General features: G+C 40.1%; 1 protein-coding gene across 6 annotated transcripts in view; it reads right to left on the reverse strand.

Annotated features, from left to right (window-relative positions):
* LOC147152966 (ERC protein 2-like) overlaps positions 1-24,529 on the reverse strand; it is a 133,828-nt gene that overhangs the window by 91,883 nt on the left and 17,416 nt on the right. For all 6 annotated transcript variants that reach the window (XR_015089757.1, XM_086052970.1, XM_086052695.1 and 3 more), the window contains 2 exons: positions 13,583-13,750; positions 1,388-1,525 (listed from right to left, as the gene is read on the reverse strand). Coding sequence is in view for 5 of the 6 variants with exons in the window: in XM_086052970.1 (XP_085909096.1) it covers positions 1,388-1,525; positions 13,583-13,750 (306 nt within the window). In the remaining variant the exon portion in view is untranslated. The remainder of the gene's footprint in view (positions 1-1,387; positions 1,526-13,582; positions 13,751-24,529) is intronic.

The raw sequence follows: 24,529 nt of genomic DNA on the forward strand, positions 1-24,529 counted from the left end.
CATGAAGGTAAGTTCGCATGCAGATTAATTCCTGCGTATCACGCTGCTTAGCCATCTTATTTTTTTACATATTGCATCATTCTCTAAGTCCTTTAAAAAGTGTTTGGGAAGCCCAGGTAACCACAGTCGTTGGGCTTTGTCAGGTACCCAATAAGTTTTGTCTGGTCAGGGGTTTGGCGCGAGAGCAGACTTTGATGTGCATGGTTGGTGGCAGCGACATCCGTGCTACTTTGATCAACGATAACTGTAATAAATGAGCAATTTTGGGGTAGTGTTGCGTTAACGTTGGTGTGCAACCATATATAGAAGCAATGTATACAGTAGTATAACATGGTGTTTGGTAAATCAGGAAAGATGGCTTTTATTTTTTTTATCCTGAAAAGTAGTGATTGTGGAGATGCGACAGAGCCAATTTGTAGTTTAATACACCATTATATTATTAGTTGGATAGTCCTTGAAACAAGCACAAATGAGGTTTCCATAGAAAAGATTATCAAAATGGATGGATGGATGGATGGATGGTGGATAGACAGATAGATTCCTCCAAAGATCTACACAGGGATTTATCCCGATTCAATGCTCTCTTACACTCCCTCCATGCTTCCACTTCCAGTTTTCTCACATCTTCTCATGTGGTCTATTGTCTATCAATTAGGGGGCATGTGCCCATAAATTATGACAGTGAGTCATGGCAAAAGAAGCAAGCTAATGAAGCCTTACCAATTTCCTTAGGAATTTGTGTACCTTGATGAGTAAATTTTTCCAGACCGCTAAAACCCGACTGGTGGTCTAATGGTTTCATTTTGTGACTACACAGTATCTGACGAGCTGGTTTTAGCCTTATTTTTATTTTTTTTATCTACTGCACACATCTTTTTCCCCGCAACTGCCCGCTTTGCAGGGGCGGAGCCATGGGTGGGCGTGGGTGTGCCCAGGCCCTCTCAGATTGACAGACTGCCCACCCAGTGAGAGTCATGAAAAAATATACACGTTTAAATTTTCACTGCCAGACATTTTCAGACCCTCTTTTACCCTAACGTTTGAAAAAAATATATATAAATAAATTCCTGGGATTGAATTGCTGGACTGTAAAAAGACAAATAAATACATCAATGGCACTGAATGAGTTAAATTATTTTTGAATTTGTGTTTCATTGTGTTTTTTTATTTTATTGAATATTAAGAATGGCATAATTGTGGTTGTCTAAGGAAGGTCTGAACTTCATATTATTCAGTTTGTCATTTTATTTGAATGTACGATGTGTCGGGACAGGAGAATTGTGCTCGGTGAGAGAAATATTCAGGCCCACCCATTAGCCACGTTCTGGCTCCGCCCCTGCCACTTTGTGTATTTGTTTATTAATATTTGCACACTGTTCGCTTGTACCTTCTCAGACAGGGCCTCCTCCAGCGTAGCGAGGGCTGTGTCTGTGTTGCTGGAATCGGTTTGAAGGCCTTGGACCCGATCCCTTAACCCAGTCAGCTGTTTGTCCTTGTCCTTTAACTGCTCCAACAGGTTATCAATCTGACAAAAGAAGGTCAGAGAAAGCAAATCCAGGCCTTTAAAATTTCAGAAATAGCTTTATATGCCTGAGTAAATTAAAACTAGTCATTTACATGAAATTTTAGCTAAACAAGAACATGCACTGAAACACATAAAAAGGAGGACAGAGAGATTGGAATCAGTTTTGTTCATGTTAAGGTGATTGTAACTGTATTGCTTTTATTAAATGATACAAAGACTGAGCTTTGAGAGCTTTGATTGTTGTTCTTTTAGCTTCCTTCCTAAAAAATCTTGGCCTATGTATACAACGTATAAAGCCATTGAATGATTTGCTTGTTCTTTAGAAGGTTACGGATTGTGATTTTTTGTGTGTGTGTGCTTAGTTAGTTACAGTGTGTAAAATAAAAGCAACTACACCCATAATATGTATGCAAAAAGTGAAATTTGTGGCCGTGAAGATGAGTTTAAGAGGCCTTGGAGAGAACAATGTAACATAATATTTGATGTTACTGAAAACATCAATAAAATGAGAAAAGCAATGAATCCAGTGCCCTTTATTTCAAATTCAAATGGACCCAAATATGACTATGAGTAATAAAACTGAAGGTATATAATACAAGTTGAGAACTGAAATTGCTGCGCGGAAAAAAAAAACTCTCTTGAGCTTGCGGACTGAATAAAGCCAAATCCAGTGCATTCCCATTACTTCAACAAAAAGTCAGTCCAAGTTGAACCCAGAATTTTTTTTCTATCTCTGTCTCTTTCTCTGGTTGTCTTCTGACACACAAAGAACCATTCAGACACTCATTAATACCATATTTAACCCAAGCTGTTTATTTTTTATTTTCATTCAGAATGGAGCTCGAGTTTAACAAAATAATTATATATTTAGTAAGATCTGAATGTAATAAAAACAAGAAAAGCACTTGAGGGCAGCATGAGAAAAAAAAAAAATCAAATGGGAAGCCACATTCCAGTCATGGGTACATAGATAGATAATGTTGAAATCTCCACAGCTATTGTACAAATGAATCCAATTAGACTGCAGACTTTGGAGTGATTCACTCTCTAGAGGGCAAGCAGCAAGCTTTAATGGAGCCATCTTGGGTTTGGCAAAAGAGAGAAAGTAGCAGGAGGCAATGGGAAAAAATGGGCCTGTTCCCTTCAGTAAATCTTGATTGTTAATAGCAGTCATTACACTTCAAGCTAAGTACGTTGATTGGTCGGTACGTAGGCGATAGGGACAGTCAACCCGTCAGGGAATTATGAGAACATATGAGAACCACTGACAGAATTCCAGCATTTTACACGTTCAGGGATTCCCAACTTCATTTACAATCTACATATTCTCATACTACCCAAAGGATGCATGAGTGGAAAAAAACCAACATTGAGTGTTGAAGAGGTTACGAGATGGAAAATAGTATTCCAGAAAGGCTTCTGAATACGCTGGAAGCATTTAAACACAATCTTCTTCAAAATACAGTTTTACCCGAAACACACTCATACACACTCATGCGTAGCGTTGCTCCCGGCCCCTACGGACAGCACAGAGCCCTATTTTAGGTCAAATTGAGCATATCGCTCATGCTCTTAGATAAATCATTACACTCTTCATGAGGCTGATGTTTGCTTTGGCCTCTTAACATAAAATAACCACCAGTCAGTAAAATATTGACCTTGACATTCAGCCTCCTGTGGAACTGTCTTGTAAACCCCAGCTTAGGTCTCAGACTGCAGGAATTTGTCATTGGAGTCACATCTATCAGAAAGGGAATGTGACATTTTGTCCAAAATGCCAGGAGCTCGGAATTGTTGAGCATAGAAACTTTTCTGGGTATGGCTAAGTAAGACGCAGTTGGCTTTGTGCCTCTCTGGAAAGTAGAGCCTTCCTTTAGGAGTTTGGGTGTTGCTGATGAGAACAGCAGTCAACCTCTCAGTGCATACAGCAAGCTCCACACATGCATAGACCTTTAACATCAAATCGGCGCGCGTGGAATCTGCCATCCCACCAGATACACCTCGTGCTGCACCTACAGTGAGCTGCTGTCATGACACTGCAGGCCAGACATTGCACTTCCACTTGCTGTGTGTCAATGTGTTATTTTCAGACAGCTCTGTCTGTCTGCCTCACTTCCCAGACACAACTCCCAACTGTTTACGGCGATAACTTTATCTACAAGGAGATGGAAGCAGACGAGACTATACCCTTGAAAGTTGGAGTGCTGAATGCAACATTACAAGTCTTTGGAATTTACATGCCACCAGCAGGTTGGAGTTTCAGCCAAGAGCCCTTCATACCTGAAAAGATAGAAAGGTAAATAGAATGGCGTTTCTATTAGGTTGACAGACTCAGACAAAGCAGCGTGTTTAATAAGAAAATGATGTAATCAGAAAATAGGGGGGCAAATATTCAAATCAGGGTCTGGAAAAAATGGATTACTTCCCTCCCAAATAATATAAATTGTTAATACGACATCAAGGTTAACAAAATGATTATTTACACATCTGATCACTGGCTTGCTATGGCATTGTGGTTATAGTTCATTAGTAATATTGTTATTAGAGCTCAGTTTGATGTGATGAGTGAAAAGCTGTTGAAAATGTGTTTCTGGCAAAAACACTGTGACCTAAAAGCAACATGTTCCAGAGGAGAACCACAAACTCAGTTGACCCATCTGTCTTCCATCCAAAGAAAGAACAAGAACTCAGTGGCCTCCGGAAGAATCATTTCAGCAGAACACCAAGCAGGCCGGATGGAGTGTGACCACCATAGAATTACAATTGTTTGTGCAGTATTTCTCAAAGTCTTTTGGACCAATAAAATGCCAAACAAGTATCGGTTTCTCCCTGTTAAAGTCGACTAAGTATTCATGTTTCTACACTTGTAACCGTCTGTAAACGCATGAAGGGTGTTGTTGTAAAAACTAAGTGAGACTAGATATGTTGACATGCACATACTGTAGACGCACGCAGCTTCACCACTTACAAAGGACGGCAACCAAACTGAATGCAGTAACAGATTGTGCACTTCCCAGGAGAAATCTAGGTCACAGTCAGTCACACTACAAAGTTTACAGAGTCAGAGACTACAAAGTTTAAAGTAGTCCTGGATAGTGTACACGCTGTGATTGAAGCAAAGCAAGCAAACATTCCACACACACACACACACACACAGATGAATTTTAGATACACTTTATGTGCTAGTCCGTGCATGCATCGTAACGTGTGCTTTAAACACAATCGCTGTGTACACCTGCATGCTAGTCCCATCTTTAACCATCCCAACTTCTTGATGCTCACATTAGTCAATAACCACAAAGGTCCTCCCTCTTAAAAGCTTTCAGATGTAACTTTTCAAAGGAAATCACAATTCACTCATGATGCTCAGGGGAGACTATCACCTTTTCAGTATGGCCTTCGTTTAACCCCTGTCTCTCCATCACATCTCACAGCCATCTGTGCCTAGGACGATGCAATCAGAGCAGAAGGAAGTTGCGATGTTATGTAAACTGACGCCCCCTTGTGGCCAATTTCCATCCTCCAACAACTCTCGGGGTTAAAAACAATCATAATGACAAATAATCAACGAAGTTCAATTTCATCTCAGTTTTTCCATTGGCTATTTTTTTTTGTCCTTTGTTAACGCATGCTTTGTTGTTCTTGCGTAAACCGAACTACTCACTTAGCATTTTAGGAAAAACAAAAGAACAAACCGCTGACTGAATGACAATATAAAAGGTCATAGTGACACACAGGAAATTGAAACCAAGGACCACCTTCACGGTGTGGCTCAGGGAGTACTCATACTGTACTGTATGTGTCATCCATTCAGAAGAGAACCGTGTTGATGTCACACACAGGAAGTGTCCAAGTACAATCCATCCATCCATCCATTTTCTATTGTGGACTCACATTCACATCCATACCTCTGGACAATTTAGAGTCTTCAATTAACCAACCATGCATTCTTTTGGGGAAGTGGGAGGAGGCCCACCCAAGCGTGGTGAAAACATTCAAACAAACCAATTCCCTCCAGGCAAAATTAAATAATAATCGATTCAAATGTAAACTTTTCAGCCCACTGAAAGTATAGAGCTGCTTCTATCCATCCATCCATTTTCGATAGCACTCATCCATAAGAGCCACGGGGAGGTGGGGCCTATGCCAGCTGACTTTGGGCAAAAGGCAAACTACACTTTGGACTGGTCACCTGCAGTCAATAACAGGTCACACTGAGACAACCATTCACACCATGACTGAGTGGAAACAGAAGCAACACAGCCTACACCTCCGATGGCTGTAGTCCTTATCAAAAGTTTGATTGTTGCATAGCATGCACCAACTCTTCAATTCTAATCTAGTGGATTAACTGTATCATAATTGCTTTAGTTTAGGCTCACTTTTAAGAGTTTGAAGTCATAATGTCATTGAAGTGAGAAGATGTAAGGTTAAACATCACACAAAACTACACATCCGTGTGTCAGCCAAACTTTGCACCAAAATGTAAGACATGCATTGATTTGTTTTCTTGTTTGCTTTTTATGTTGAATTATTAAAATGTATTTATTATTCTCTATACATTACAGTGCACATTAGGGATGGGTGAACATATTGCCTGATACCGACTCGATTTTAAGGTAGCGGGTACTTTTAGGTGCTGCCGATACCAGCCACTGATACTTGTGCACCAAAAAAAAATCTGAGATTGACTAAGTCCGCCTCAGCAATAGTTGGCGCTATACTGCGGCAGTTCGACACATCGGCGAATCATCATCTGCGTCAGAATGAAAGGTCTGTTCACAATGTTTTGTCCTTGTGTTAAAAGAAATGTTATATCAAAAGTACTAGAAGTAGCGGTACTCTGTATCAGTGAATACGCAACGAGTGAATACTCATCCTGGTATCATTCTGGAAAAAAAGGTCGAGATTTGCACATGGTCAGGCTTGATTTACATGACACTCAGACTACAGCCAGAAGCAGATAACTGAGTTTCAGGAACAAAAGAACCACTAGTAGTCTGTACTGCATTATGTCATACAATGTGCATGTTAACAAATGCTTCATGTATAAGCAGTAACTATGTCCAGTCTGACTGTTGGGGGTAACGTATGGCTTCCTGTGAAAACAAGTCAAGCTGTGATTGTCATCATGACTGTTTGGCGCCCGGTCAAAGCACTGCACACGGCACTACAACATACGAAATGTCCTCCCCCTCCTCCGCCTCTCCAGACACCCTGTTGCATCCATACATACTAATTTGAAAGTAAGACACATATGTGGGGCACACACACAGAGTAATCGCTCGACATAGTGGGAGTTTCTTCTGCTGAGCACGACGAGCAGGGAGGTAAAGCTTCAGCTTTTGAATAAAGACAGATTGTACTTGGGTGAGCCAAGCTCTACCTGACCGTGTGTGTCTGTGTGTTTTGGCTAAGTTGAGTCATGTCTCTGCTCTTTAGGCTCAAGACCATATCTCGAGCCCCCCTTCAGCTGCAGAATGCTATGGTAATTGCTGTGTAATTACCCTGTTGCTTGATTCTCCTGCTCCCAGTGCCATTAGTATTTTTTTTTTTTCCTTTTTGTTTGGAGAGGATAGAAAGCCAGAAAGAAAAAGTTACCCATCGAGGGCCACTGCAGATGCAGCGGCTCAACTTCGTGTTTTGCAAGACAGATCAAATGGCGTCTTCCGTAATATGTCAGACCCCAAAAATGTCTGTCGGGTATTAAAAACGTGAGGCCTGTTGGGACAAAGCAGGTGAGCTTGAGCTATGGTTTGTCATTATGAGGATACGGTCAGATGTAAGTTTTCATCAAGTGCGGAAATGTTTAAATGTATACAATTCGGTGAACTCAAGCGCAGATGTTGTGGTCGGGCAGAAGATGGACTTGCTTGACATGCGGCCCAACATTAGCTTTGTACTGACTGATGTGTAGCCTGCATGGCTCCAATCAGTCAGCCTTAGGCTCTCAAATCTGATTGTTGATAGGAGCGGTAGAGGGACACAAGAGTTCAGGGGCGGGGGACTATCACAAGCTTTTTGCCGGAACTTCTCCAGCTCCAGTGGGCTTATCTGCAGCCATGTGTCCATGCTCTGATTGGTCAGATGGAATCCATTAGGATGAAAGACATTGATGGACTTCACGGCAGCAGGAATGTTATGTGTATATTTCAGGGTTATCTCAGATGATCCGACTACAGCTGATACAGACTCAATCACTTAGCTGGAATACCTCCAAGGCAGCCCACAATGTATCTGGCTCTGCGGATATGTCCCCAGACCGTGTGCTTTGCAACACATTCACTGATATACAAATTTGCTTTTCCCTGACATGTTTCGAACTTCAAAGCTGAACGTAGAGTGATCCTTGAGCTGGCAGAATTATACAAATTCAGCTTATTAGCCTCTGCATGTTCTTTTAGGAAGATAAACTTCATCCATAAGCAACCTAAAATGAAACATGTGCCTTCCCCCTTAAGATGATTTGAGGTAATTCTACACAAGTACAAACAACAACAACAACAAAATCGAGTTTTCAATACTTAGTCTTTTTGGAAAGAAAAGAAAAGATAACATTGTCAAAATGATACCTAGTTACACGGAGTTGCAAAAATGCCACAGAATACCATACTGTGCAGATAAATCACCCCCCGTCTTCCAAAATCATCTAAAAGTGTAGAGTATACAGTTTACATATATTTAGACTGAGTTTTAGAAATAATGTCTGTTGATCACAGTAAATGTGCACTTAACTGGACAAGCTGCTCAACTGAGTGGCACACAGACAACAAAACAACATTCAGGAATGAATGTGACATATCCAGGCATATGTGCTTTTAATACAATATTTGATCTATTTGTATCTATTTTCACTCAAAACAGATCATAAAGACCTTTTCACACTGCGCTTGGCAACGTGCGGAGCGCAGACGACGAACCCGTTCACTGTCTATGTGCTACGAGGGCTTGAGGATGGAACACCTCAACGTTCCACGCTACACCACGCCCTCGAATTGAGAAATGTTCGATTCAAGAGTGCCATCGTAATGACGTCAGAAGGCGCATCCAATGAGACAGAAGTTGGTGGAGTGATTTCAGAGTGCTAACAGCAAAAGGCCAATCGGCGAGAAAAACCTTCCTGTTACATCCGAGGATGCTGTTATGCAAGCACTTCTAAATATGGGCAAATTTGCATCAGGATGCTGTCGTCCTTGTGCACTCCAGTGCACACCAAGAAAACCAAGTGCAGTGTGCAAAGGATCACAACTATTAATACTATTAATACTAAAGCATTTGTCAGATCATTTATCATAATTCACTCAAATGTCAATTTGTTTTCATTAAATAGGTCATATTCATGTAACTCATGCTGCAAACACAAGCAGCAGTTCAAGAACTTTTATTAAATGAAGGCGTCAAAAATGTACAATTCCAATTAAATAACAGCAACTCACGTGTGTGTTGTGTTGATGTACATTCAACACACAATAAACACTGTGCCAATGTTGGACTAATATTTTCCTTTTAATCAAACTACAGAATCCTCCCTTGCTATCCATATGCATCTCATTCAACAGTGTCACTGTTGTTTCAACCCAGTGTGTAAAACATGCAGTAGGAGGGGAGAAAAGGGTCAAAGAGATTTTTTTTCAGGAAATTACAGTCAGTGTACAGTATATATCACAAATTCGAAAGCCGTTAGCTTTGAGACTTTGTGCATCCATTTATTCAACAAGGGACATGAAAACTGAGTGTTTTGCAACTATACCTTGTAAGTTGTGAGAATTGGTCCAAAGCAACAGCACTTTTTTTTTCCGACTAAAGCACAGAGCAAAGTGAAGAAAGAAAAGAAATGTAGAAGCCAAGAACATTTCTTTTTGTCTCAATCCATCTACGCCAAGTCTGGGCGAGGGACAACACCAGGCCTGAGCAAGCGTTGACACCAAGCCAGAGGAAGCGATGACACCAGACCAGACCTAGTGCCGAAAGAGTCTGGAAAAGCGTGAGATAGTGAGACAGTCAAGGGACATCTGTCTGTCAAAACCCGAAAGAACAGAGATCGTCGTGTATGGGGCATCGTTCTAGCGCCACGCACACATATAATATTCATATACACACATATTCATATACATATACATATACATATATATATATATATATATATATATATATATATATATATATATATATATATATATATATATCGTACAGACAGATAGATAGATAGATAGATAGATAGATAGATAGATAGATAGATAGATAGATATACAGTATAAACCTATGCTCCTATGCTCCTATGTCCAACGAGTGCAGCCAAGGCAGAGGTAACTGGAGCTGCCCGTCTGCGGTTGCCATAGGGAGGGAACCTGATAGTGGATACTATACTTCCACGCACAAAGCTCGGCTTTTTAAAAGCATGAATATGGATTGAGATGACCACAATGTTTGAACATGAATAACACATGCATGCCAAGACCGCACCACAACCGTCTCTGCCTCTGTGCCTCCCGTAACCCCACCCCCGGCGAAAGAGAGGAGCGGAGAGGGAAAGAAACCCCCAAAAAATGAAAATAAATAAATAAATAAATGCATCATTATGCATTGGTCATGGTCACATAGACGGAGGGGTTCCAACAGAGCTCCCACTGTTTCTCGCGGTGATATGGGAAACCCTCCCCAAAAAGAGAAGAGAAAGTAGAAACCTGGCAAATTCACATTTGTTCATTTGTTCACTTAAAGGGCAGTTGCTCATTACTCTTGGTTAAGTTCAGCCTCTAACTATTACAATCAACCTGAGGCTCAAGCTACAGCAGTGACATCATGGTACCACGCTATAAGTCAGAGTGGCTGTCCATGGAGAGGCCCGTAGGAAACATTGGCAGTCGTCTCCTGAGACAAGAAATACATACAAGCAAGTAATGTAACCCTTACTCTATTAAAGAACAAGTACAGCACAAATGAGGGGTTAAAGTAGAGTGCTTTGCCATTCTAAAGTTGCACATGTCAAAGATCTTTAGAACTTTAGTTTAACAGATGAAGTGCGGTACACTATATGTTGGTACAATATAGCAATAAGGAACAGAGAAAGAACAGCCGGTATGATTTAGTACAAAACAAACACCAAGGCTGCCAAACCTTTAAGATGTAAAACACTGTAACATAAAATCGGTCATTTGCATCATATTTTTCGAGTCACATTCATTCGTCTTTTACTTGTACACCCACATGAATGGCCTACGGACTGTTTTCTGCTTTTACTTTTCCAGATGTCCATCCATGAATTGCCTTTATTTTGATTTTTTTTTCTTTAGCGGTTGCAACCGTTGCGCAACCCATTCATTGTATATGTGCCGCCGCTGCACAACGATGCAGGCTGAGTCTGGCTGCAAACGAGGTGGGCAAGAAGTAAACGGCGTGAAAACCAAGTACAGTGTATAAACACCATTATTCCTTAAATGTGTGTTTTGGTTGGATTAGCACACGTATCCCGTCTCCATGCAGACGATTCACAGACAGTCTGTTACTGTGTCACTCAGTTCATTGTTGCGAGTGCAACTTTTAACTTTCGCTATCATTCTCTGAGCACCTGGCATGGCCAGGTTGACACTTAGCCATCTGTAAGAGCCTCGACTCCACTTAATTTGTGTGATCCAAACTCACTGCTAAAAGAAAAGTGAGCAGTGAAAAAGAACGCACCTAAAAATCGGCAATTAGGCAACGCAAAGCAAGGCAGCTTTATTTATCTCGTGCATTTCATGCACAAGGTAACTCAATGTGCTTCACAAAGTCACAAAACAACATGGGCACAATACAACACTTAATGGCAAACGGATTTAAGACATTTAACAGCAAAGTAGAGACATAAAGAGTCGACAACTAACATTTCTAAAAGAACACAGCACACGAGCATCATTTTGGAAATAAATATAGAACTGCTCTAAAAGACCTTGATCATACCTATGTGGGTAAAAAGAATAGTTTTTAACGTGGATTTAAATGCATTTACACTCGGGGCTAACTTGAGTTCTGTTGGTAACTTATTACATTTGCATGCAGCATAACAGCTAAATGCTGATGCACCATGTTTGCTTTGAACTAATTCAACTCAGAGCCCCACGTGGTTTATAGTCCCTGAACATTTCTTCAATGTATTCAGGACATAAGCCATTCAGTGATTTATATAATTGAATATTGGGCTCCAGTTCAAGCTTTTGCGCACTCGGGTCAAACCAGCCTCAATTCAAAGTGCAGAGTTCTGAATGAGCTGCAGCTGTTTGATGCTCTTCTGCGGGAATCCAGTCGGAAGATCATTACAATAATCAAGTCTACTGTAGATAAGTTGATTTTGTTTTGAAATATTACAGTATTGCATCTAGTCGGACTGACTTCAGTAAATGGAGCATCAACTCTTGAAAAATACGCTGTGTACTCCTGACCTAGAGGACATACGCCAGCTCACTACATGTCAATAAATACTGTCCATCCTCAGTGAAGAACATTGGGTCTTTGAAAATTAAAGACTAGAGTCTACATCAGCTTAAAGCAAAGAAAAATCCTTGATTTGCGCCTTGCCTATCAAGATGCTGCGACTTAACGATCACAAATAATGAAAGGCAAACTGTACTAATTGCTATTGCTGGCTGTCAGTTTGTTTAAGTTCTCCTTTCATATCAAACATCGTACACACTGTAATTGTCTGTCACAGACACAAAATGAGAGACGGAACAGACAGCACATAGCAGGACACCCCAAATAACAGAGTGAATCTTAAAAAAAGAGTGACATCCCCAGTACCATGAAAGAGAAAGGGGGGTTGACAGATAGCCATGTAAATAGAACGGCTGTACTGTACATTTATATGAGCTTTTCTTGATCCTTTTTCATCACATCAAACATCCCGAGATATGAGTGGAGCGAAGAGTGAATATATAGAGTTGAGTATACTCTCAATTGCAGATGTAGCTTTTCCATTTTAAGATGCAGGAGAACTTTTTTTTACTAAACAAATGAGTTGATTTCAATCGTACTAAGTATGAAACTTTATGTACTAGTAGTCGTTGGAAGTTTCATATTCATTGTAGTTTTGTGCACAAGACCACACAGAAGGTCATGTTCAAGTGTCCGAGAGAGAAAAGCTTAGGGGAATTAAATATTCATACAGTCAAATGTGCAAACACGCAGAGACTGATGAAATGAGATGTGACCTCTGGAGGCACTTTTCAATTAAAAGCAGCAATTGGGGGGCGGGGGGGGGGGTGTTAAGGCGAGCTTGGGGGATCTAAATTGAGGACATGAGGGGAAACAAGGAAGTTGATGGGGGACCTCTATGTGTGTGTAATTTGCCGATAGAGGAAATGACAACATGATAATCACAGGTGGCCAGCGGCCTCCTCTCAACACAACCATTCAATGTCGTTAAGGCTGGTGAGATGTGCATGCATGTGTGTACATGCATGTAGATGTTGGCTGGTGAACAAGTGAGTGTTAGCATAGTTATATTTTCTGTAACTTCTCATCTCTTCAAGATATGAGTGTTATACTGGTGGCAGAGAACTCATTTCGGATCATTTTACAACAAGCAGCAATTTGGAAAATAGTGAACAATTATTTAAAAAAATCATTATTATTATTATCATTATTATTATTGTTATTGCCACTCCCAGTTAAAGTTTACTGTCAAACTAAACCTACAACAAACAGAATTACCTTGTGTCCAGTATTTAAAACGACCACATATTGCATGTAACTGCACTGAAATCCACTAGCTTAATGCTACAACTTAATGTGAAAAGCCATGGACTGACTAACAAATAGCATCGGGGCTGCAGCGTTCTAACCCTTGAAGTGTCAGATACTTGAACACAAACTGTGGACTGGAACATAAAGACATATATAGTATACCAGTACTTGCATGCATCTATTATTTATCCTCTGTGAAGAATGACTGATATTGCTGTGCTTATTGAGGAGCTGAGATGTCTGCGTGTATATCTCTGTTTGTCGGTGTGGCAAAAATCGTGTAATTTCTTTAAATTGTATTATATTGTCATTACTATGGTTTATAGATGCACCTACCTTTTTCTGGAGCACATTGACTTTCCTCTCCTTCACGTCCAACATATCCTTCATGTCTCTGATTTCTCCCGTTAGAGTGCTTTTTTCATCAGTCAGGTCCTGAAGCTGCTTGTTCTTCTTTGTCAGGAACTGCTCTTTTTCTTCCAAACGCACCCGTAGAGCATCTACCTAAAATAGTCAAAAACATGTCGAGGGCAAATTTAAGTATTCTTTGGCATTGTAAGACATAAGCGGAATCTTGAGGATTGAGAACAATGAAGATTAAATATATATATATACCTGTATATAGTAAACTTTCAGTAGAAAAATGGGAGCTTGTGTACTATTTTTGACCTCGGGTGTTCCACATGGAATCAGTGGTGAAAGTGACATGTTTCACTTTGATTGACTTGTTGACTTTTGAAAGTAGTACACGTTCAGCTTTGTGCCAGTAAATTAAAAGCGTGCTTGAGTGTGCAAAGTATGACCATGGCCAGAGCTGCCAAAGATCTTACTGTGTACACATTTTACACACACACAAACACACACAGAAGTCGCCTTTTGACATATATCTATGATCTTCTTTACTGCCTGCTGTGAGGAACCCACACACACACATAAAAACTTCACAGGCTGTCATGAGCTTTATGTGCATCTCTCTGCTGGGACTCGACGCCAAATTACATTACCAGCATCTCTTGGATTTCAAGAGATAAAACTACAAGATTGTTTATTGCGCTTAATCAAAATGTTTTGTTTTTTTAACTTCCATTATTACTCACTGTCCCAAGCACATTTTCTTTGAGTTTTTTGTTGTTTTTGAAAAAGATCCACATACAACTAACCCTAACCCTAATCACTAGACACCTGAACATGTTGGTTCAATGTTATTAGTTTTATTTTTTAAGGTTTCATTTTAGTTTAGTTTTATTAGTTTTAGTATTTTTTAACATATGGAGTATTTGTCGATTGCAAGATAAAACCAAAAAAGGTCACTAAGTAGTGTAATAAAGTAAAAAATTCTCAAATTACTTTTTGACCTTCCTTCATCTGTACGAGCGTACAGCAATGCCGAAATAAATACATTTAAAATTAACCCAAAAAGCTCACGGATGATAATAATTGACAAAGATGAAAACAAAGGACATTTTTGCTATTATAATAATAACTTGTTTTACTTAGTATTACAAATGTGAGATGTAGTTTCAAAAATATAAATAAATAAATACAAAGTTTTATTTTATTTTGTTAATGGGTTTTTTTTCAATTTTAATTTCAGAAATTCCAGAATTTAATTCAAGTCAATGGATGAATTTGAATTTGAATTTGAATTGACTACACGCCACCAGATGTTGAATTGAATTTCAATTACAGTAAGTGTAATTGACTTCAATGCAATTTAGAGAATCTCATTCTCATCACATTTTTACTTTTAATATATGTTATTCCCCCAGATGGAAGTACAGAGATTAACATTAAGTATACATTGGTATGTACTCTTTAATTTTACATCATGAATTGCTTTGATTATGAGTTATACGAATAATGTCTCCATTGCTGTTTTGAATATGATGTGCTCTCACAGATGCACATCCTCCTTTTCAGAGAAGCTATTTTATTCAGTATTTAGACAGAAATAATAATATCAATGTTTTTTAAAACTTGAGATCCATTTTGCGCGTCATATATCTCCAAGGGGCCAAACATGATTCTGGTTGTGTAGTGAAAGAGCAACACACAAGTCGAAGGCACACAGTGGACTCCTCTCAATAAGTAGCATTAAAAGCAGGTCTGCCCCCCAACCCCAGCCCTCCACTCCCCATGTCAGATGGTGCAGTATGTCTTATATTGCTCCGCTGGCAGACAACGAGCGTCAGACAACTGAACCAAGTTCTGTCCTGCCCCTGCTGCACTCGCGCACACACAACCACTCACAAAAAACAGATGACACCACTAATCCTTGCACCTTGGGTCTGTTTGTGTGTTCACATCAATGCAGGCTGAAGTTTGGGTTCTGCAACATGAGTGCAAAGAGCCCTACTACCCTCAAATTCCACCTGGAAAGGAGCAATTTAGCAAGAATGTTCTAGAGAGGCTGAACAGGAAATCCCCACTCTCACCTGCACTGGCCCACTAAGCTGGGATAGTACAATAAGGACACCCTGCTAATACCCTCTAAAAGCACCGACCACTGCCAGACAGAGAAGTGGAAAAAAGGAAAACTGAGATGGATAGATGTGGAGAGAGAGCTGAAAGGATCCCGTTTAGTTAAAACAGAAGGAGAGATTAAGCAAAAAAAGTTGAAACGGAACCTCTGATGCATCCCTCCACTATAGAATACCAAAAACAATGAAACACTTCTCAGCCACACCATCAGTGGGACTGTTTTAAGCAAAATACCCAGTAGCGTCTTCATCTGCTAACAGCAAAAAGGTGAGGATTATAAACACAATATTACTATAATTTTGTCATTGACTTGAGAGGGAACTACTATACTTGTAAATTCCAAAACGTTTAAAGCAAAAATATGTTGTATGTGCCAGCACTAGAATCTTTTTAATTGTGTTTGTGGAGTAAGAGTTAAATTAAATAATTCGTAAATGTAAGCACAGCGCCATTTTGGGCAAGTAATTTGGAGTTGCACATTGGAAATGACTTCGAAGGACAAGTGGCACCATGCATGCTTTTATTGAATTGTGAATTGAGAGTGATAGATTTAATCATTGGCTGAGATGGAAAACATCCAACAGCCACCAGAGAAAGTAGCGAAGAGTGAACACATTTGTCATACAACAGCCATCAGAGAAAGTAGCACAGAGTGAACGCATTTTACAACAACTTCTTGATGTGCAAGATATATATATATATATATATATATATATATATATATATATATATATATAAAGAAAAATCATTCAGTTGTGTTCAACATTCTGTGGTTGCAATATGCATAACGATTGGAATCTTTGGTATTACTTGGGAAAACATCTATGCATGCACACAAAAAAACACATTCGCAAGGTTAAACCGAAAACCACTTGAGCTGACTTCCTCTTTCTTTCAAAGATAGCCAAATGTGTATTCTGGACAGTGGTTAGCAAAGTGAAACAGAGGCTCAAAGAAAACATCGTCTCTGTTTGTCCTCACCTCCCTTTTTCCTGCTTCACATTTCATCATAAAAGTTTTTCTGGCAGCAAAATCTGCAAAGGTATCAGGCCCAAAGTGGGCTCTGGACCGCAATAAACAACCCAGGGACTATATGAGTCGACCACATTCAAGACGGCAGGACGAGACACGGTGGGAAGACCACGGCAGGCCAAGCCTAGTGGATACTTAGACAGTTTACATAGTAACTGTTGCATTCCCAGGAGGATACATATTCATTGTGTGAATCTAGTCAGGCCAGTGATCTGAAAAAAACATTCATAATACACCCTCAAATATACTGATGTAACAATTTAATCACCCGTGACCTTCAAATGAGTGTAAAAAAGATACAACACAATATCTACAGTGGATATGAAATGACAACTCCCTCTCTAAAATCAAGTCAGGTTTTACGATATAAAAAAGTCACCCCAAGATAAAACATTCCATTACTTTTTCCCACTTTTATGTGAAAAGAGGCCTGTTCAAACAAACTGAAATCTTTTAGGGGAGGAAATAAACGTTAAAAAAAAAAAAAAAAAGGTTGCATAACACTTTTTTTAACGTTTTGATTGCACTGTAGCATTCAATATATTTCCACCTTACTAAAACACTCATTATTGGTTGGAATGGAAAGACATCAGCCTGGGCTATGGCCGGGTCATCCCTCAACTTTAATCACATGCTGATAATTGCATTCTTTCGTTGATTTGGATGATTCATAAATTATTCTTGGATTCAAGGCCACATCTTGGTTTTACAAAACCAGATGACCAATACATGTTCCTCTGCTTTTGGAAAACGTTATGAATGTGTTTGCATAATTACAACAAGCTGGTGTTGGGCCATATTTGCGAATTTTGGTGGCCCCAAGCAGCACATACTGTAAGTAGCCTGTGGGCCTAAGAGCTCACCAATGATGGGATATTGTGATTTTCTAGGAATTTTGCTGAAGTGATCATTTGAAAGCACAGAATAAAATGTTAACTCATGATAGATAGGTAGCTAGCCTAGCCTAGCCCAGCCAAATAGATAGATAGATAGATAGATAGATAGATAGATAGATAGATAGATAGATAGATAGATAGATAGATAGATAGATAGATAGATAGATAGATAGATAGATAGATAGATAGATAGATAGATAGATAGATAGATAGATAGAGATAGATAGATAGATAGATAGATAGATAGGCAGCTAGCTAGCTCGAGAGGTAGGTATGTACATATAGATAGGTAGATAGCTAGATAATGATATGGATAATCTGTTTCCTACCGTTGTAAATCATTGCTGATAATTATCATGAGAAATCATTCATGTATCTTCATATAGATGAATACCATTTGTATTAATCGATAACATACAATTAAAGGTCATTTGAGTATTTTTTTTTTCTGAAACTGGTAGGCCTTTGCATGAATTAGTATCAAAGAAGTGGCCACAGTTTGAAAAAATTGGTGAACACACTTTTAAAGTGGAAGTCAACACAGACATATTTTTTTCAAGAATATGTTCTATGCAAGACCACTAGTTGAAAGAGGGCATTCTGATAAATATTGTGTTTGTGGAATAAGTGTTAATCCACTCATTTTTAGCCATCTCTGGGAGCAGCCATTTTGTCTTCTGTCGACTGAAAATGACTGCTCACAACGACCAATCACGGCTCAGATTCAGGAAACAGGTCAGCCGTGATTGGTCGTTGTGAGCAGTTATGATGTCATTTTCAGTCGACAGAAGACAAAATGGCCGCCCCCAGAGATGGCTAAAAACGAGTGCATTTTGCTGCTTAATTTATATTCCACAAAGGCAAAATTAATCAGAATGCCCTGTTTCAACTAGTGGGCCTCCTGGGAACATATTCTTGAAAAAAAATATGTTTGGGTTGACTTCCGCTTTAAGATGCATTCAAATTTCGGATCAGGAATATAAGGGACATTTGACCTCAGGGTAAGCTATGGATAACACACACGGATGTGAACTATCTCACAGCAGGACAGGTGAAGCATGGTGTACAGTCCCACTCCACGGCAAAGTCTGTTGTGTCATGTAAAACCATGGAAACACAGCTGTTTGCCTGCAGGCTACGGCGGTAACGAGGAAAAACAGATGTAACACGCACCCCCGCCCGTACACACAAGTCCCAGAATTCAAAAAGAAATTAATGTTTTCTGCCGAGGCATGAAAGTCAGTCATGGTATATTTGTAAAGGTGGATGGATTTATGGTGCAGGGGAAGGAAATAGTAGCAAGCTGTCACCGTGCTCACACTCTCCATCCATTATCATGTCCACTTAAAGCACTGACAGACACACGGGATGCAAGCATACCAAGAAAAAGTTTCCCCTCATTAACTGATCAAGTGTTTCTTTTTTGGATATAAATTCTGGTCATCATGTCTGCAGAAAATGAATTGTTAGTCCCTTGGGGTCCTCATCTTGTCTTCTCATCATTCGTCCTAAAATTAATGTAGTTTCATCTCAGGAAACACATGACACGATGGACACTAAGGTACACATTGATCAAAATGTGCCTGTAAATGGCTGATAAAACACTCCACAGCCAGCATGTATGAATGTTTGTTTTTCACATTGGGTCCACTGAGTATTAGTGTAAGAACTTAAAAGGGGAAGTCATAACATATTTTTTTTCAAGAATATGTTCTATGCAGGCCCACTATTTAAACAAGGAAATATGATTAATATGAAATATGAGTTAGGCAGAAAAATCCACCCGTTTTTGGCCATCTCAGGGGACGGCCATTTTGTCATTTCTGTTGACTGCAAATGACATCACAGACCCTCGGGGCTCAGATAACAACCAATCACGGCTCACCTGTTTTCTGAAGTTGAGCTATGATTGGTCGTTATCTGGGCCCTGAGAGTGTGTGATGTCATTTTCAGTAGACAGAAGTGACAAAATGGCCGCCAGAGATGGCTAAAACCGGGCGGATTTTGCTGCTTAACTCATATTCCACAAACACAATATTAATCAGACTGCTGTATTTCAACTAGTGCGCCTGCTGGGAAATTATTATTGAAAATAATATTTTTGGGTTGACTTCAAGCACCACTAAACCATACTGCTTCAAATTTTAATGGCTTCCTGTCTGGTAATCACGTACCCTGCATATTCATGTCAACAGCCCCAAACGCCTGACCGAGTCAAAAGTCAGCGATTCTTTAAAGTAACTGTTTCACGTCGAAGTGGGTGCTGAATACGAGCGAGAAGAAAACATCCACGCTGTGTTTTCGCGTGTTTGGTTTTACTGCTCAGAAGAAAAAGCGAAAAATCTGCTCCACAGTGCGAGAACATCTGTGGTGCTGTATCATTGTCTTTTTATGTTTTCAAGTTTACTTGTGTGCGCGGATGAAAGTTTGCGGTTAAGTGGTAAAGTAAAACGGTGTGACCCTCAAGTGAGACAAACTCTGTGAGAAAAGAATGCCACGTGTTGTTTCTGGCCGTCCCAGCAGCCTCAATCTGATAGCAGATGGAGCCAAGCTATTGTTAGTGTGCATGTGCGTGTTTTATTGATCTTCAGTGTGTTTAGACATTGAAGAGGTTCCACAAAAGGACACACGTGGGATGCATCATCAGAAAGATGATGGTTTATATCTGATTCCAATTGAGGTGAACAATATTGAAATCCATATTTTTGCACATTCATCTGCACATGCAAATTAGCTGTCCCTTCAGCGGATATTTACCTTGATCCCTGAAAAAAGCCATAAGGTCTGATCCCCGTTGCGACCTCTATAACTCCACTTGATGGTTTTTCCAGTAGGTCTCTGCAGGGGCTTTATTTTGGACCAATCTGTGTTTGTTCTGGGGAGCCCAAAAGTATTGCTGCTTCCACTGCATCCCAAACCACACGAGCCAAGGAACCAGGGCCTGAGAATGGTAACCATGGTTGGCCAAGTTCGGATGAGGTTAACTCAACCACCTTATGCTTTATCTTCCATGCAGTCTCCTTTTTCTTTTTGGATTGGGAAGTACCCCGTTTGACATCAAGTATTTGTTTAGCCCTCCTTTTCTACACCACTGTTTGATGTTTTTACACCTTTGTGAAAAAGTCGTGGTCTAGAATTCTGTCAACTTGCCACTGCATACACAATGCACATATGATGGCAGTCCTTGCCAGTATTTTGCGGTAATGCGGCGGTTTGACACATCGGTGAATGTGCGTATAAGAAAGATAGAAAGGTCTTTTTTTTTTTATTATCTGTCATTGTGTTAACTGAAATTTTATGTATCCTATGAAAAATATAGTAGCATGAAAAGGTTTAAAGTTTATTTTCATATGCCTCCTCTGAGCTCTTGATACCTACAAAACCTACCTCAAGTCTAGGAAAGTGTCCATCTGATTTCGGTCTGATAATTTCTTTATTCTCAGTCAGTTCAGGCACTAGCCAAGACAGAGTGAATGATATAAAGGAAGAGCATAGGAAAGAAGATAAGGAGACGGGGAGACATAAGAGCGAGCCGGGGAGGTGAGGCCTTCGCGGTGGCAGTTAGCCAGGCTGAAACCACATCTTCTCGGGCTCACTACCCACTTTAAACATCAATCAGGTAAAAGAACAAGATTACCCAAAATAACCCAGTTTGTGGGAACTCACTTACTTACTTTATTTTTGCATAATCCTATCTATCTATACATCCATCCATCTCAAAACATGCTTGTATCAATTCTCAAATCATCTTTCCCCATTGGAATGGAAATGCCATTCATTCAATCCAGCCCCCCTCCAAAAATAAAATGTGTAATGTGTTTTGTAATAAGAAGAGCTGGGCAGTTGACCCTTTTTTGCCGGTCCGGCCGGGACCCTCCACCCTTAACCTGGGTACCCTTCCGGCCGCGACCCCCCGCCCTTTTTCATAAAAATTATCACCCCCCGCCCCGTTCCGCCCCCCCGGCCCCCCAAAAAAGTGTCCGTGATTAACAACAGAGGCTTTTTAAGGATCATCAGCTGGCTAATTTACTATTCGAACCCGCTGTGGACACGCTTCAAAATGTGCCACCAGTTCTTTTACTACTTACCCAACTGCGTGTGCTTACTTCCATTGCGAGCCCCGGGGTTGGTTTTGTCGTATTGCATAATCATTTGGGTCCAACAGACGGCCAGAAGTCGCATTCAACAAGTTACTTATTTATTTTCCACACTTCCCTTCGTTCACGGCCTAAAAAATAAAAGCATGCCAGCAAACCACTATACACAGCAGTTTTGCTACGGCGTATTTCTGGAAGTAGGAAAGACGCCAGAAGAAGCGCATAAACTCCACCTTGATGTGCCAGCGTCATACTTGAGTGCTGCGTGCAGCTTAATATAAACACGGACACAAGTTGTTTTGAAACAGTTGAGTTCCAACTCGGGGGGGGGGCGTCGCTTCAAAAAGACAGCGACAACAATGGATATCGTGCCTACTACAACCATAAAGGAACCGAGATGCCTAGACTATGCATTTAATTTTATTGCGAAACTAATTTGCTTTGCAGCAGCAACGAGCTGCCCAGCTCTGGTAATAAGTAAAAAAAAACACTTTACCTTAGTGTACTTATTTAAAAAATATATATACACATAGTAATAATTTAACTAGATACAATATAAGGAATAAGACAGTTTGTGCATCATAATTCAGAGAGACTATGCAGCTGGTGTTTGCACCTCGTCAGTATAACACAGACATACGGATATACATGGAGACTTTAAAAGCGTCTCAGTAAGCAGCAGTAATAGCTGTGTTTCACAGAGAATAAAATATAAGCCTGTGAATATCGTGACATTGTCTGTCTGTATGTGTTGCTCCACTGTTTGTGCTCCAATATCCTATAACATCGCAACACTGATGCTATTTGTTAGCATGCCTATAGGGTTTTGCATTATTTTGTAGCATTAAGCAAAACTGACTTTCGGCAAGGCCATGTGTTTGTTTTAAATACACGTGTGATTCTCTGTGTTTTATGTTTAGTTTGACAGTCAATTTGGAGTGGCAATAAACAGCTGGACACCCATTTTTTTGAATGATTGTTTACTATCTGCCGAATTGCTGCTTGCTGTGAAGTGAGTTGAGTTGAGTTCACTGCCACCATAGAGCACTCCTGTCTAAAATTCCTGCTCAAAAGTCAAAGCAAATGAAAAGAAAGCTAAAAGGAGACTCGTTTTTCCAAAAACTCAAGTCATGTCACGCATATGTCAAAGCACCACCATACTTAGCATTTGTCTCACTCCGCTGCATTACAACTGCTATTATAAAAAGCTTATATTTTTAAATAAATAAGTCTAAGACAGCGCCGACCAAAACTGAGCAATTTGTCAAACAATATTTGGATTCAACCAAGTGGACAGTTTGTACTCTAAGTACTGGGTGCAAAGAGCATTCAGTGTCACATGTGATTACCTATGAATACATCTACTGGGTCTTGCATTCATTGCATAGGTCACAGGGAAGGAATTTGTTTAAAAAGTATGATCTTCATTATAACATCTGCAAACGTCTTGTTTCAAAGGGGATGTGCACTTTTCTTGGGCTGTTTAAATATGTAAGAGGCTGGCTGTCAGGTCACCTGATCTTCAGGAGTACAGTTTCAACTGTGCGTGGTCATAATCGCTGCAGCAAGGGCACACGCATCTGTATTTTGGCTCGGCTTCTTCTGACAGCCAGCAAATCCTCATACCCGTGCTCACAATCAATGTTTTCTACAATTACACTTATCTGCAGATGAATTCCAACAGGGCCATGTGGAAGCTGTCCTCAACATTGACTGACAAATACATCAACTGCTTTAGGAGACATTGCTGATTCCTGGATTGCTGCTTCAAGTGTTGCTCCTATGAGCCATTGTGCACCAATTACTGTCAGTCACATGAACCACAATTGGCACTAACACATACACGGTGCACTGGTGTGGCTATGACAGGCTTGACTGGAGTAATGACTGTAAAAAAAGATGAACTGTGGAGAAGTGGAGGCGAATAAATCGTATAAGTGGGTGAGATGAATGAGCTGAACGGGAGGTCCTGTGAGAATGGCTGCGCTCGAAAGCTGAATGATCGACAGGCAACAGAGGAATGCGGGCAATACTTGGCCCCAAATGCCCTAAAATAGCTTTACTCATCCTGGGGTTTGCCCACTTAGATGCGGAAACCCAAGACTTTCACAAGCAGGGAAAATGTGACTTCAAGAGCAGGAGAAAACCTCTTGAGACCGGACGGAGATGAGAGCCAAGCAATCAGCCCTGAGAGTGGGTGTGTTTTATATGTTTTTGCTGAACAGTGTGTGCATTTAGTGATACTATCAGATCCAATTTCATATCATGGGAGTCTAAGTAGCCACCGTCAGAAGCATTAGAATCAATTGAACATCACTACTTTTGAACCCACGTAATCATTCATTACACGACTACGAACTTTCAGTGTGACTTAAAGTCCTTGTAAAGTGAAAATAAATGTCTTCAGATTTTGACACAATACAGAGAAGATTGTTTTGAGCATCCCTGCCAGTTTGAATAAGAAAAAAAAATTGGTACATATATAAAATGAGGCTTCACAATCATGTAAAATCACGCAGTTGTCTTTCTTCTCAGACGCTGTGGGCGTGTCAGCTAAATGTGCTGCAACCATGCCCTGCTCAACTGTCAAGTGACAATCAAGTACCACTTTGACGACCTGTAAAAATGAATGCGACTTTGCCTAGCATCTTTTTTGTACCTAAACAGAACCACATGTTTGAGACGTGAGAATATATCCGCTTAAAGCCTCCGGTGGCTGGGATATATCCCACCAGGTCATCGTAGGTGCTCTAAAGAAGCTATGCCGACCCAAAGCC

This window comes from Filicampus tigris, chromosome 1 (genome assembly GCF_054856515.1).
Source record: "Filicampus tigris isolate MCC_2025a chromosome 1, RoL_Ftig_1.0, whole genome shotgun sequence".
Classification (NCBI taxonomy): Eukaryota; Metazoa; Chordata; class Actinopteri; order Syngnathiformes; family Syngnathidae; genus Filicampus; species Filicampus tigris.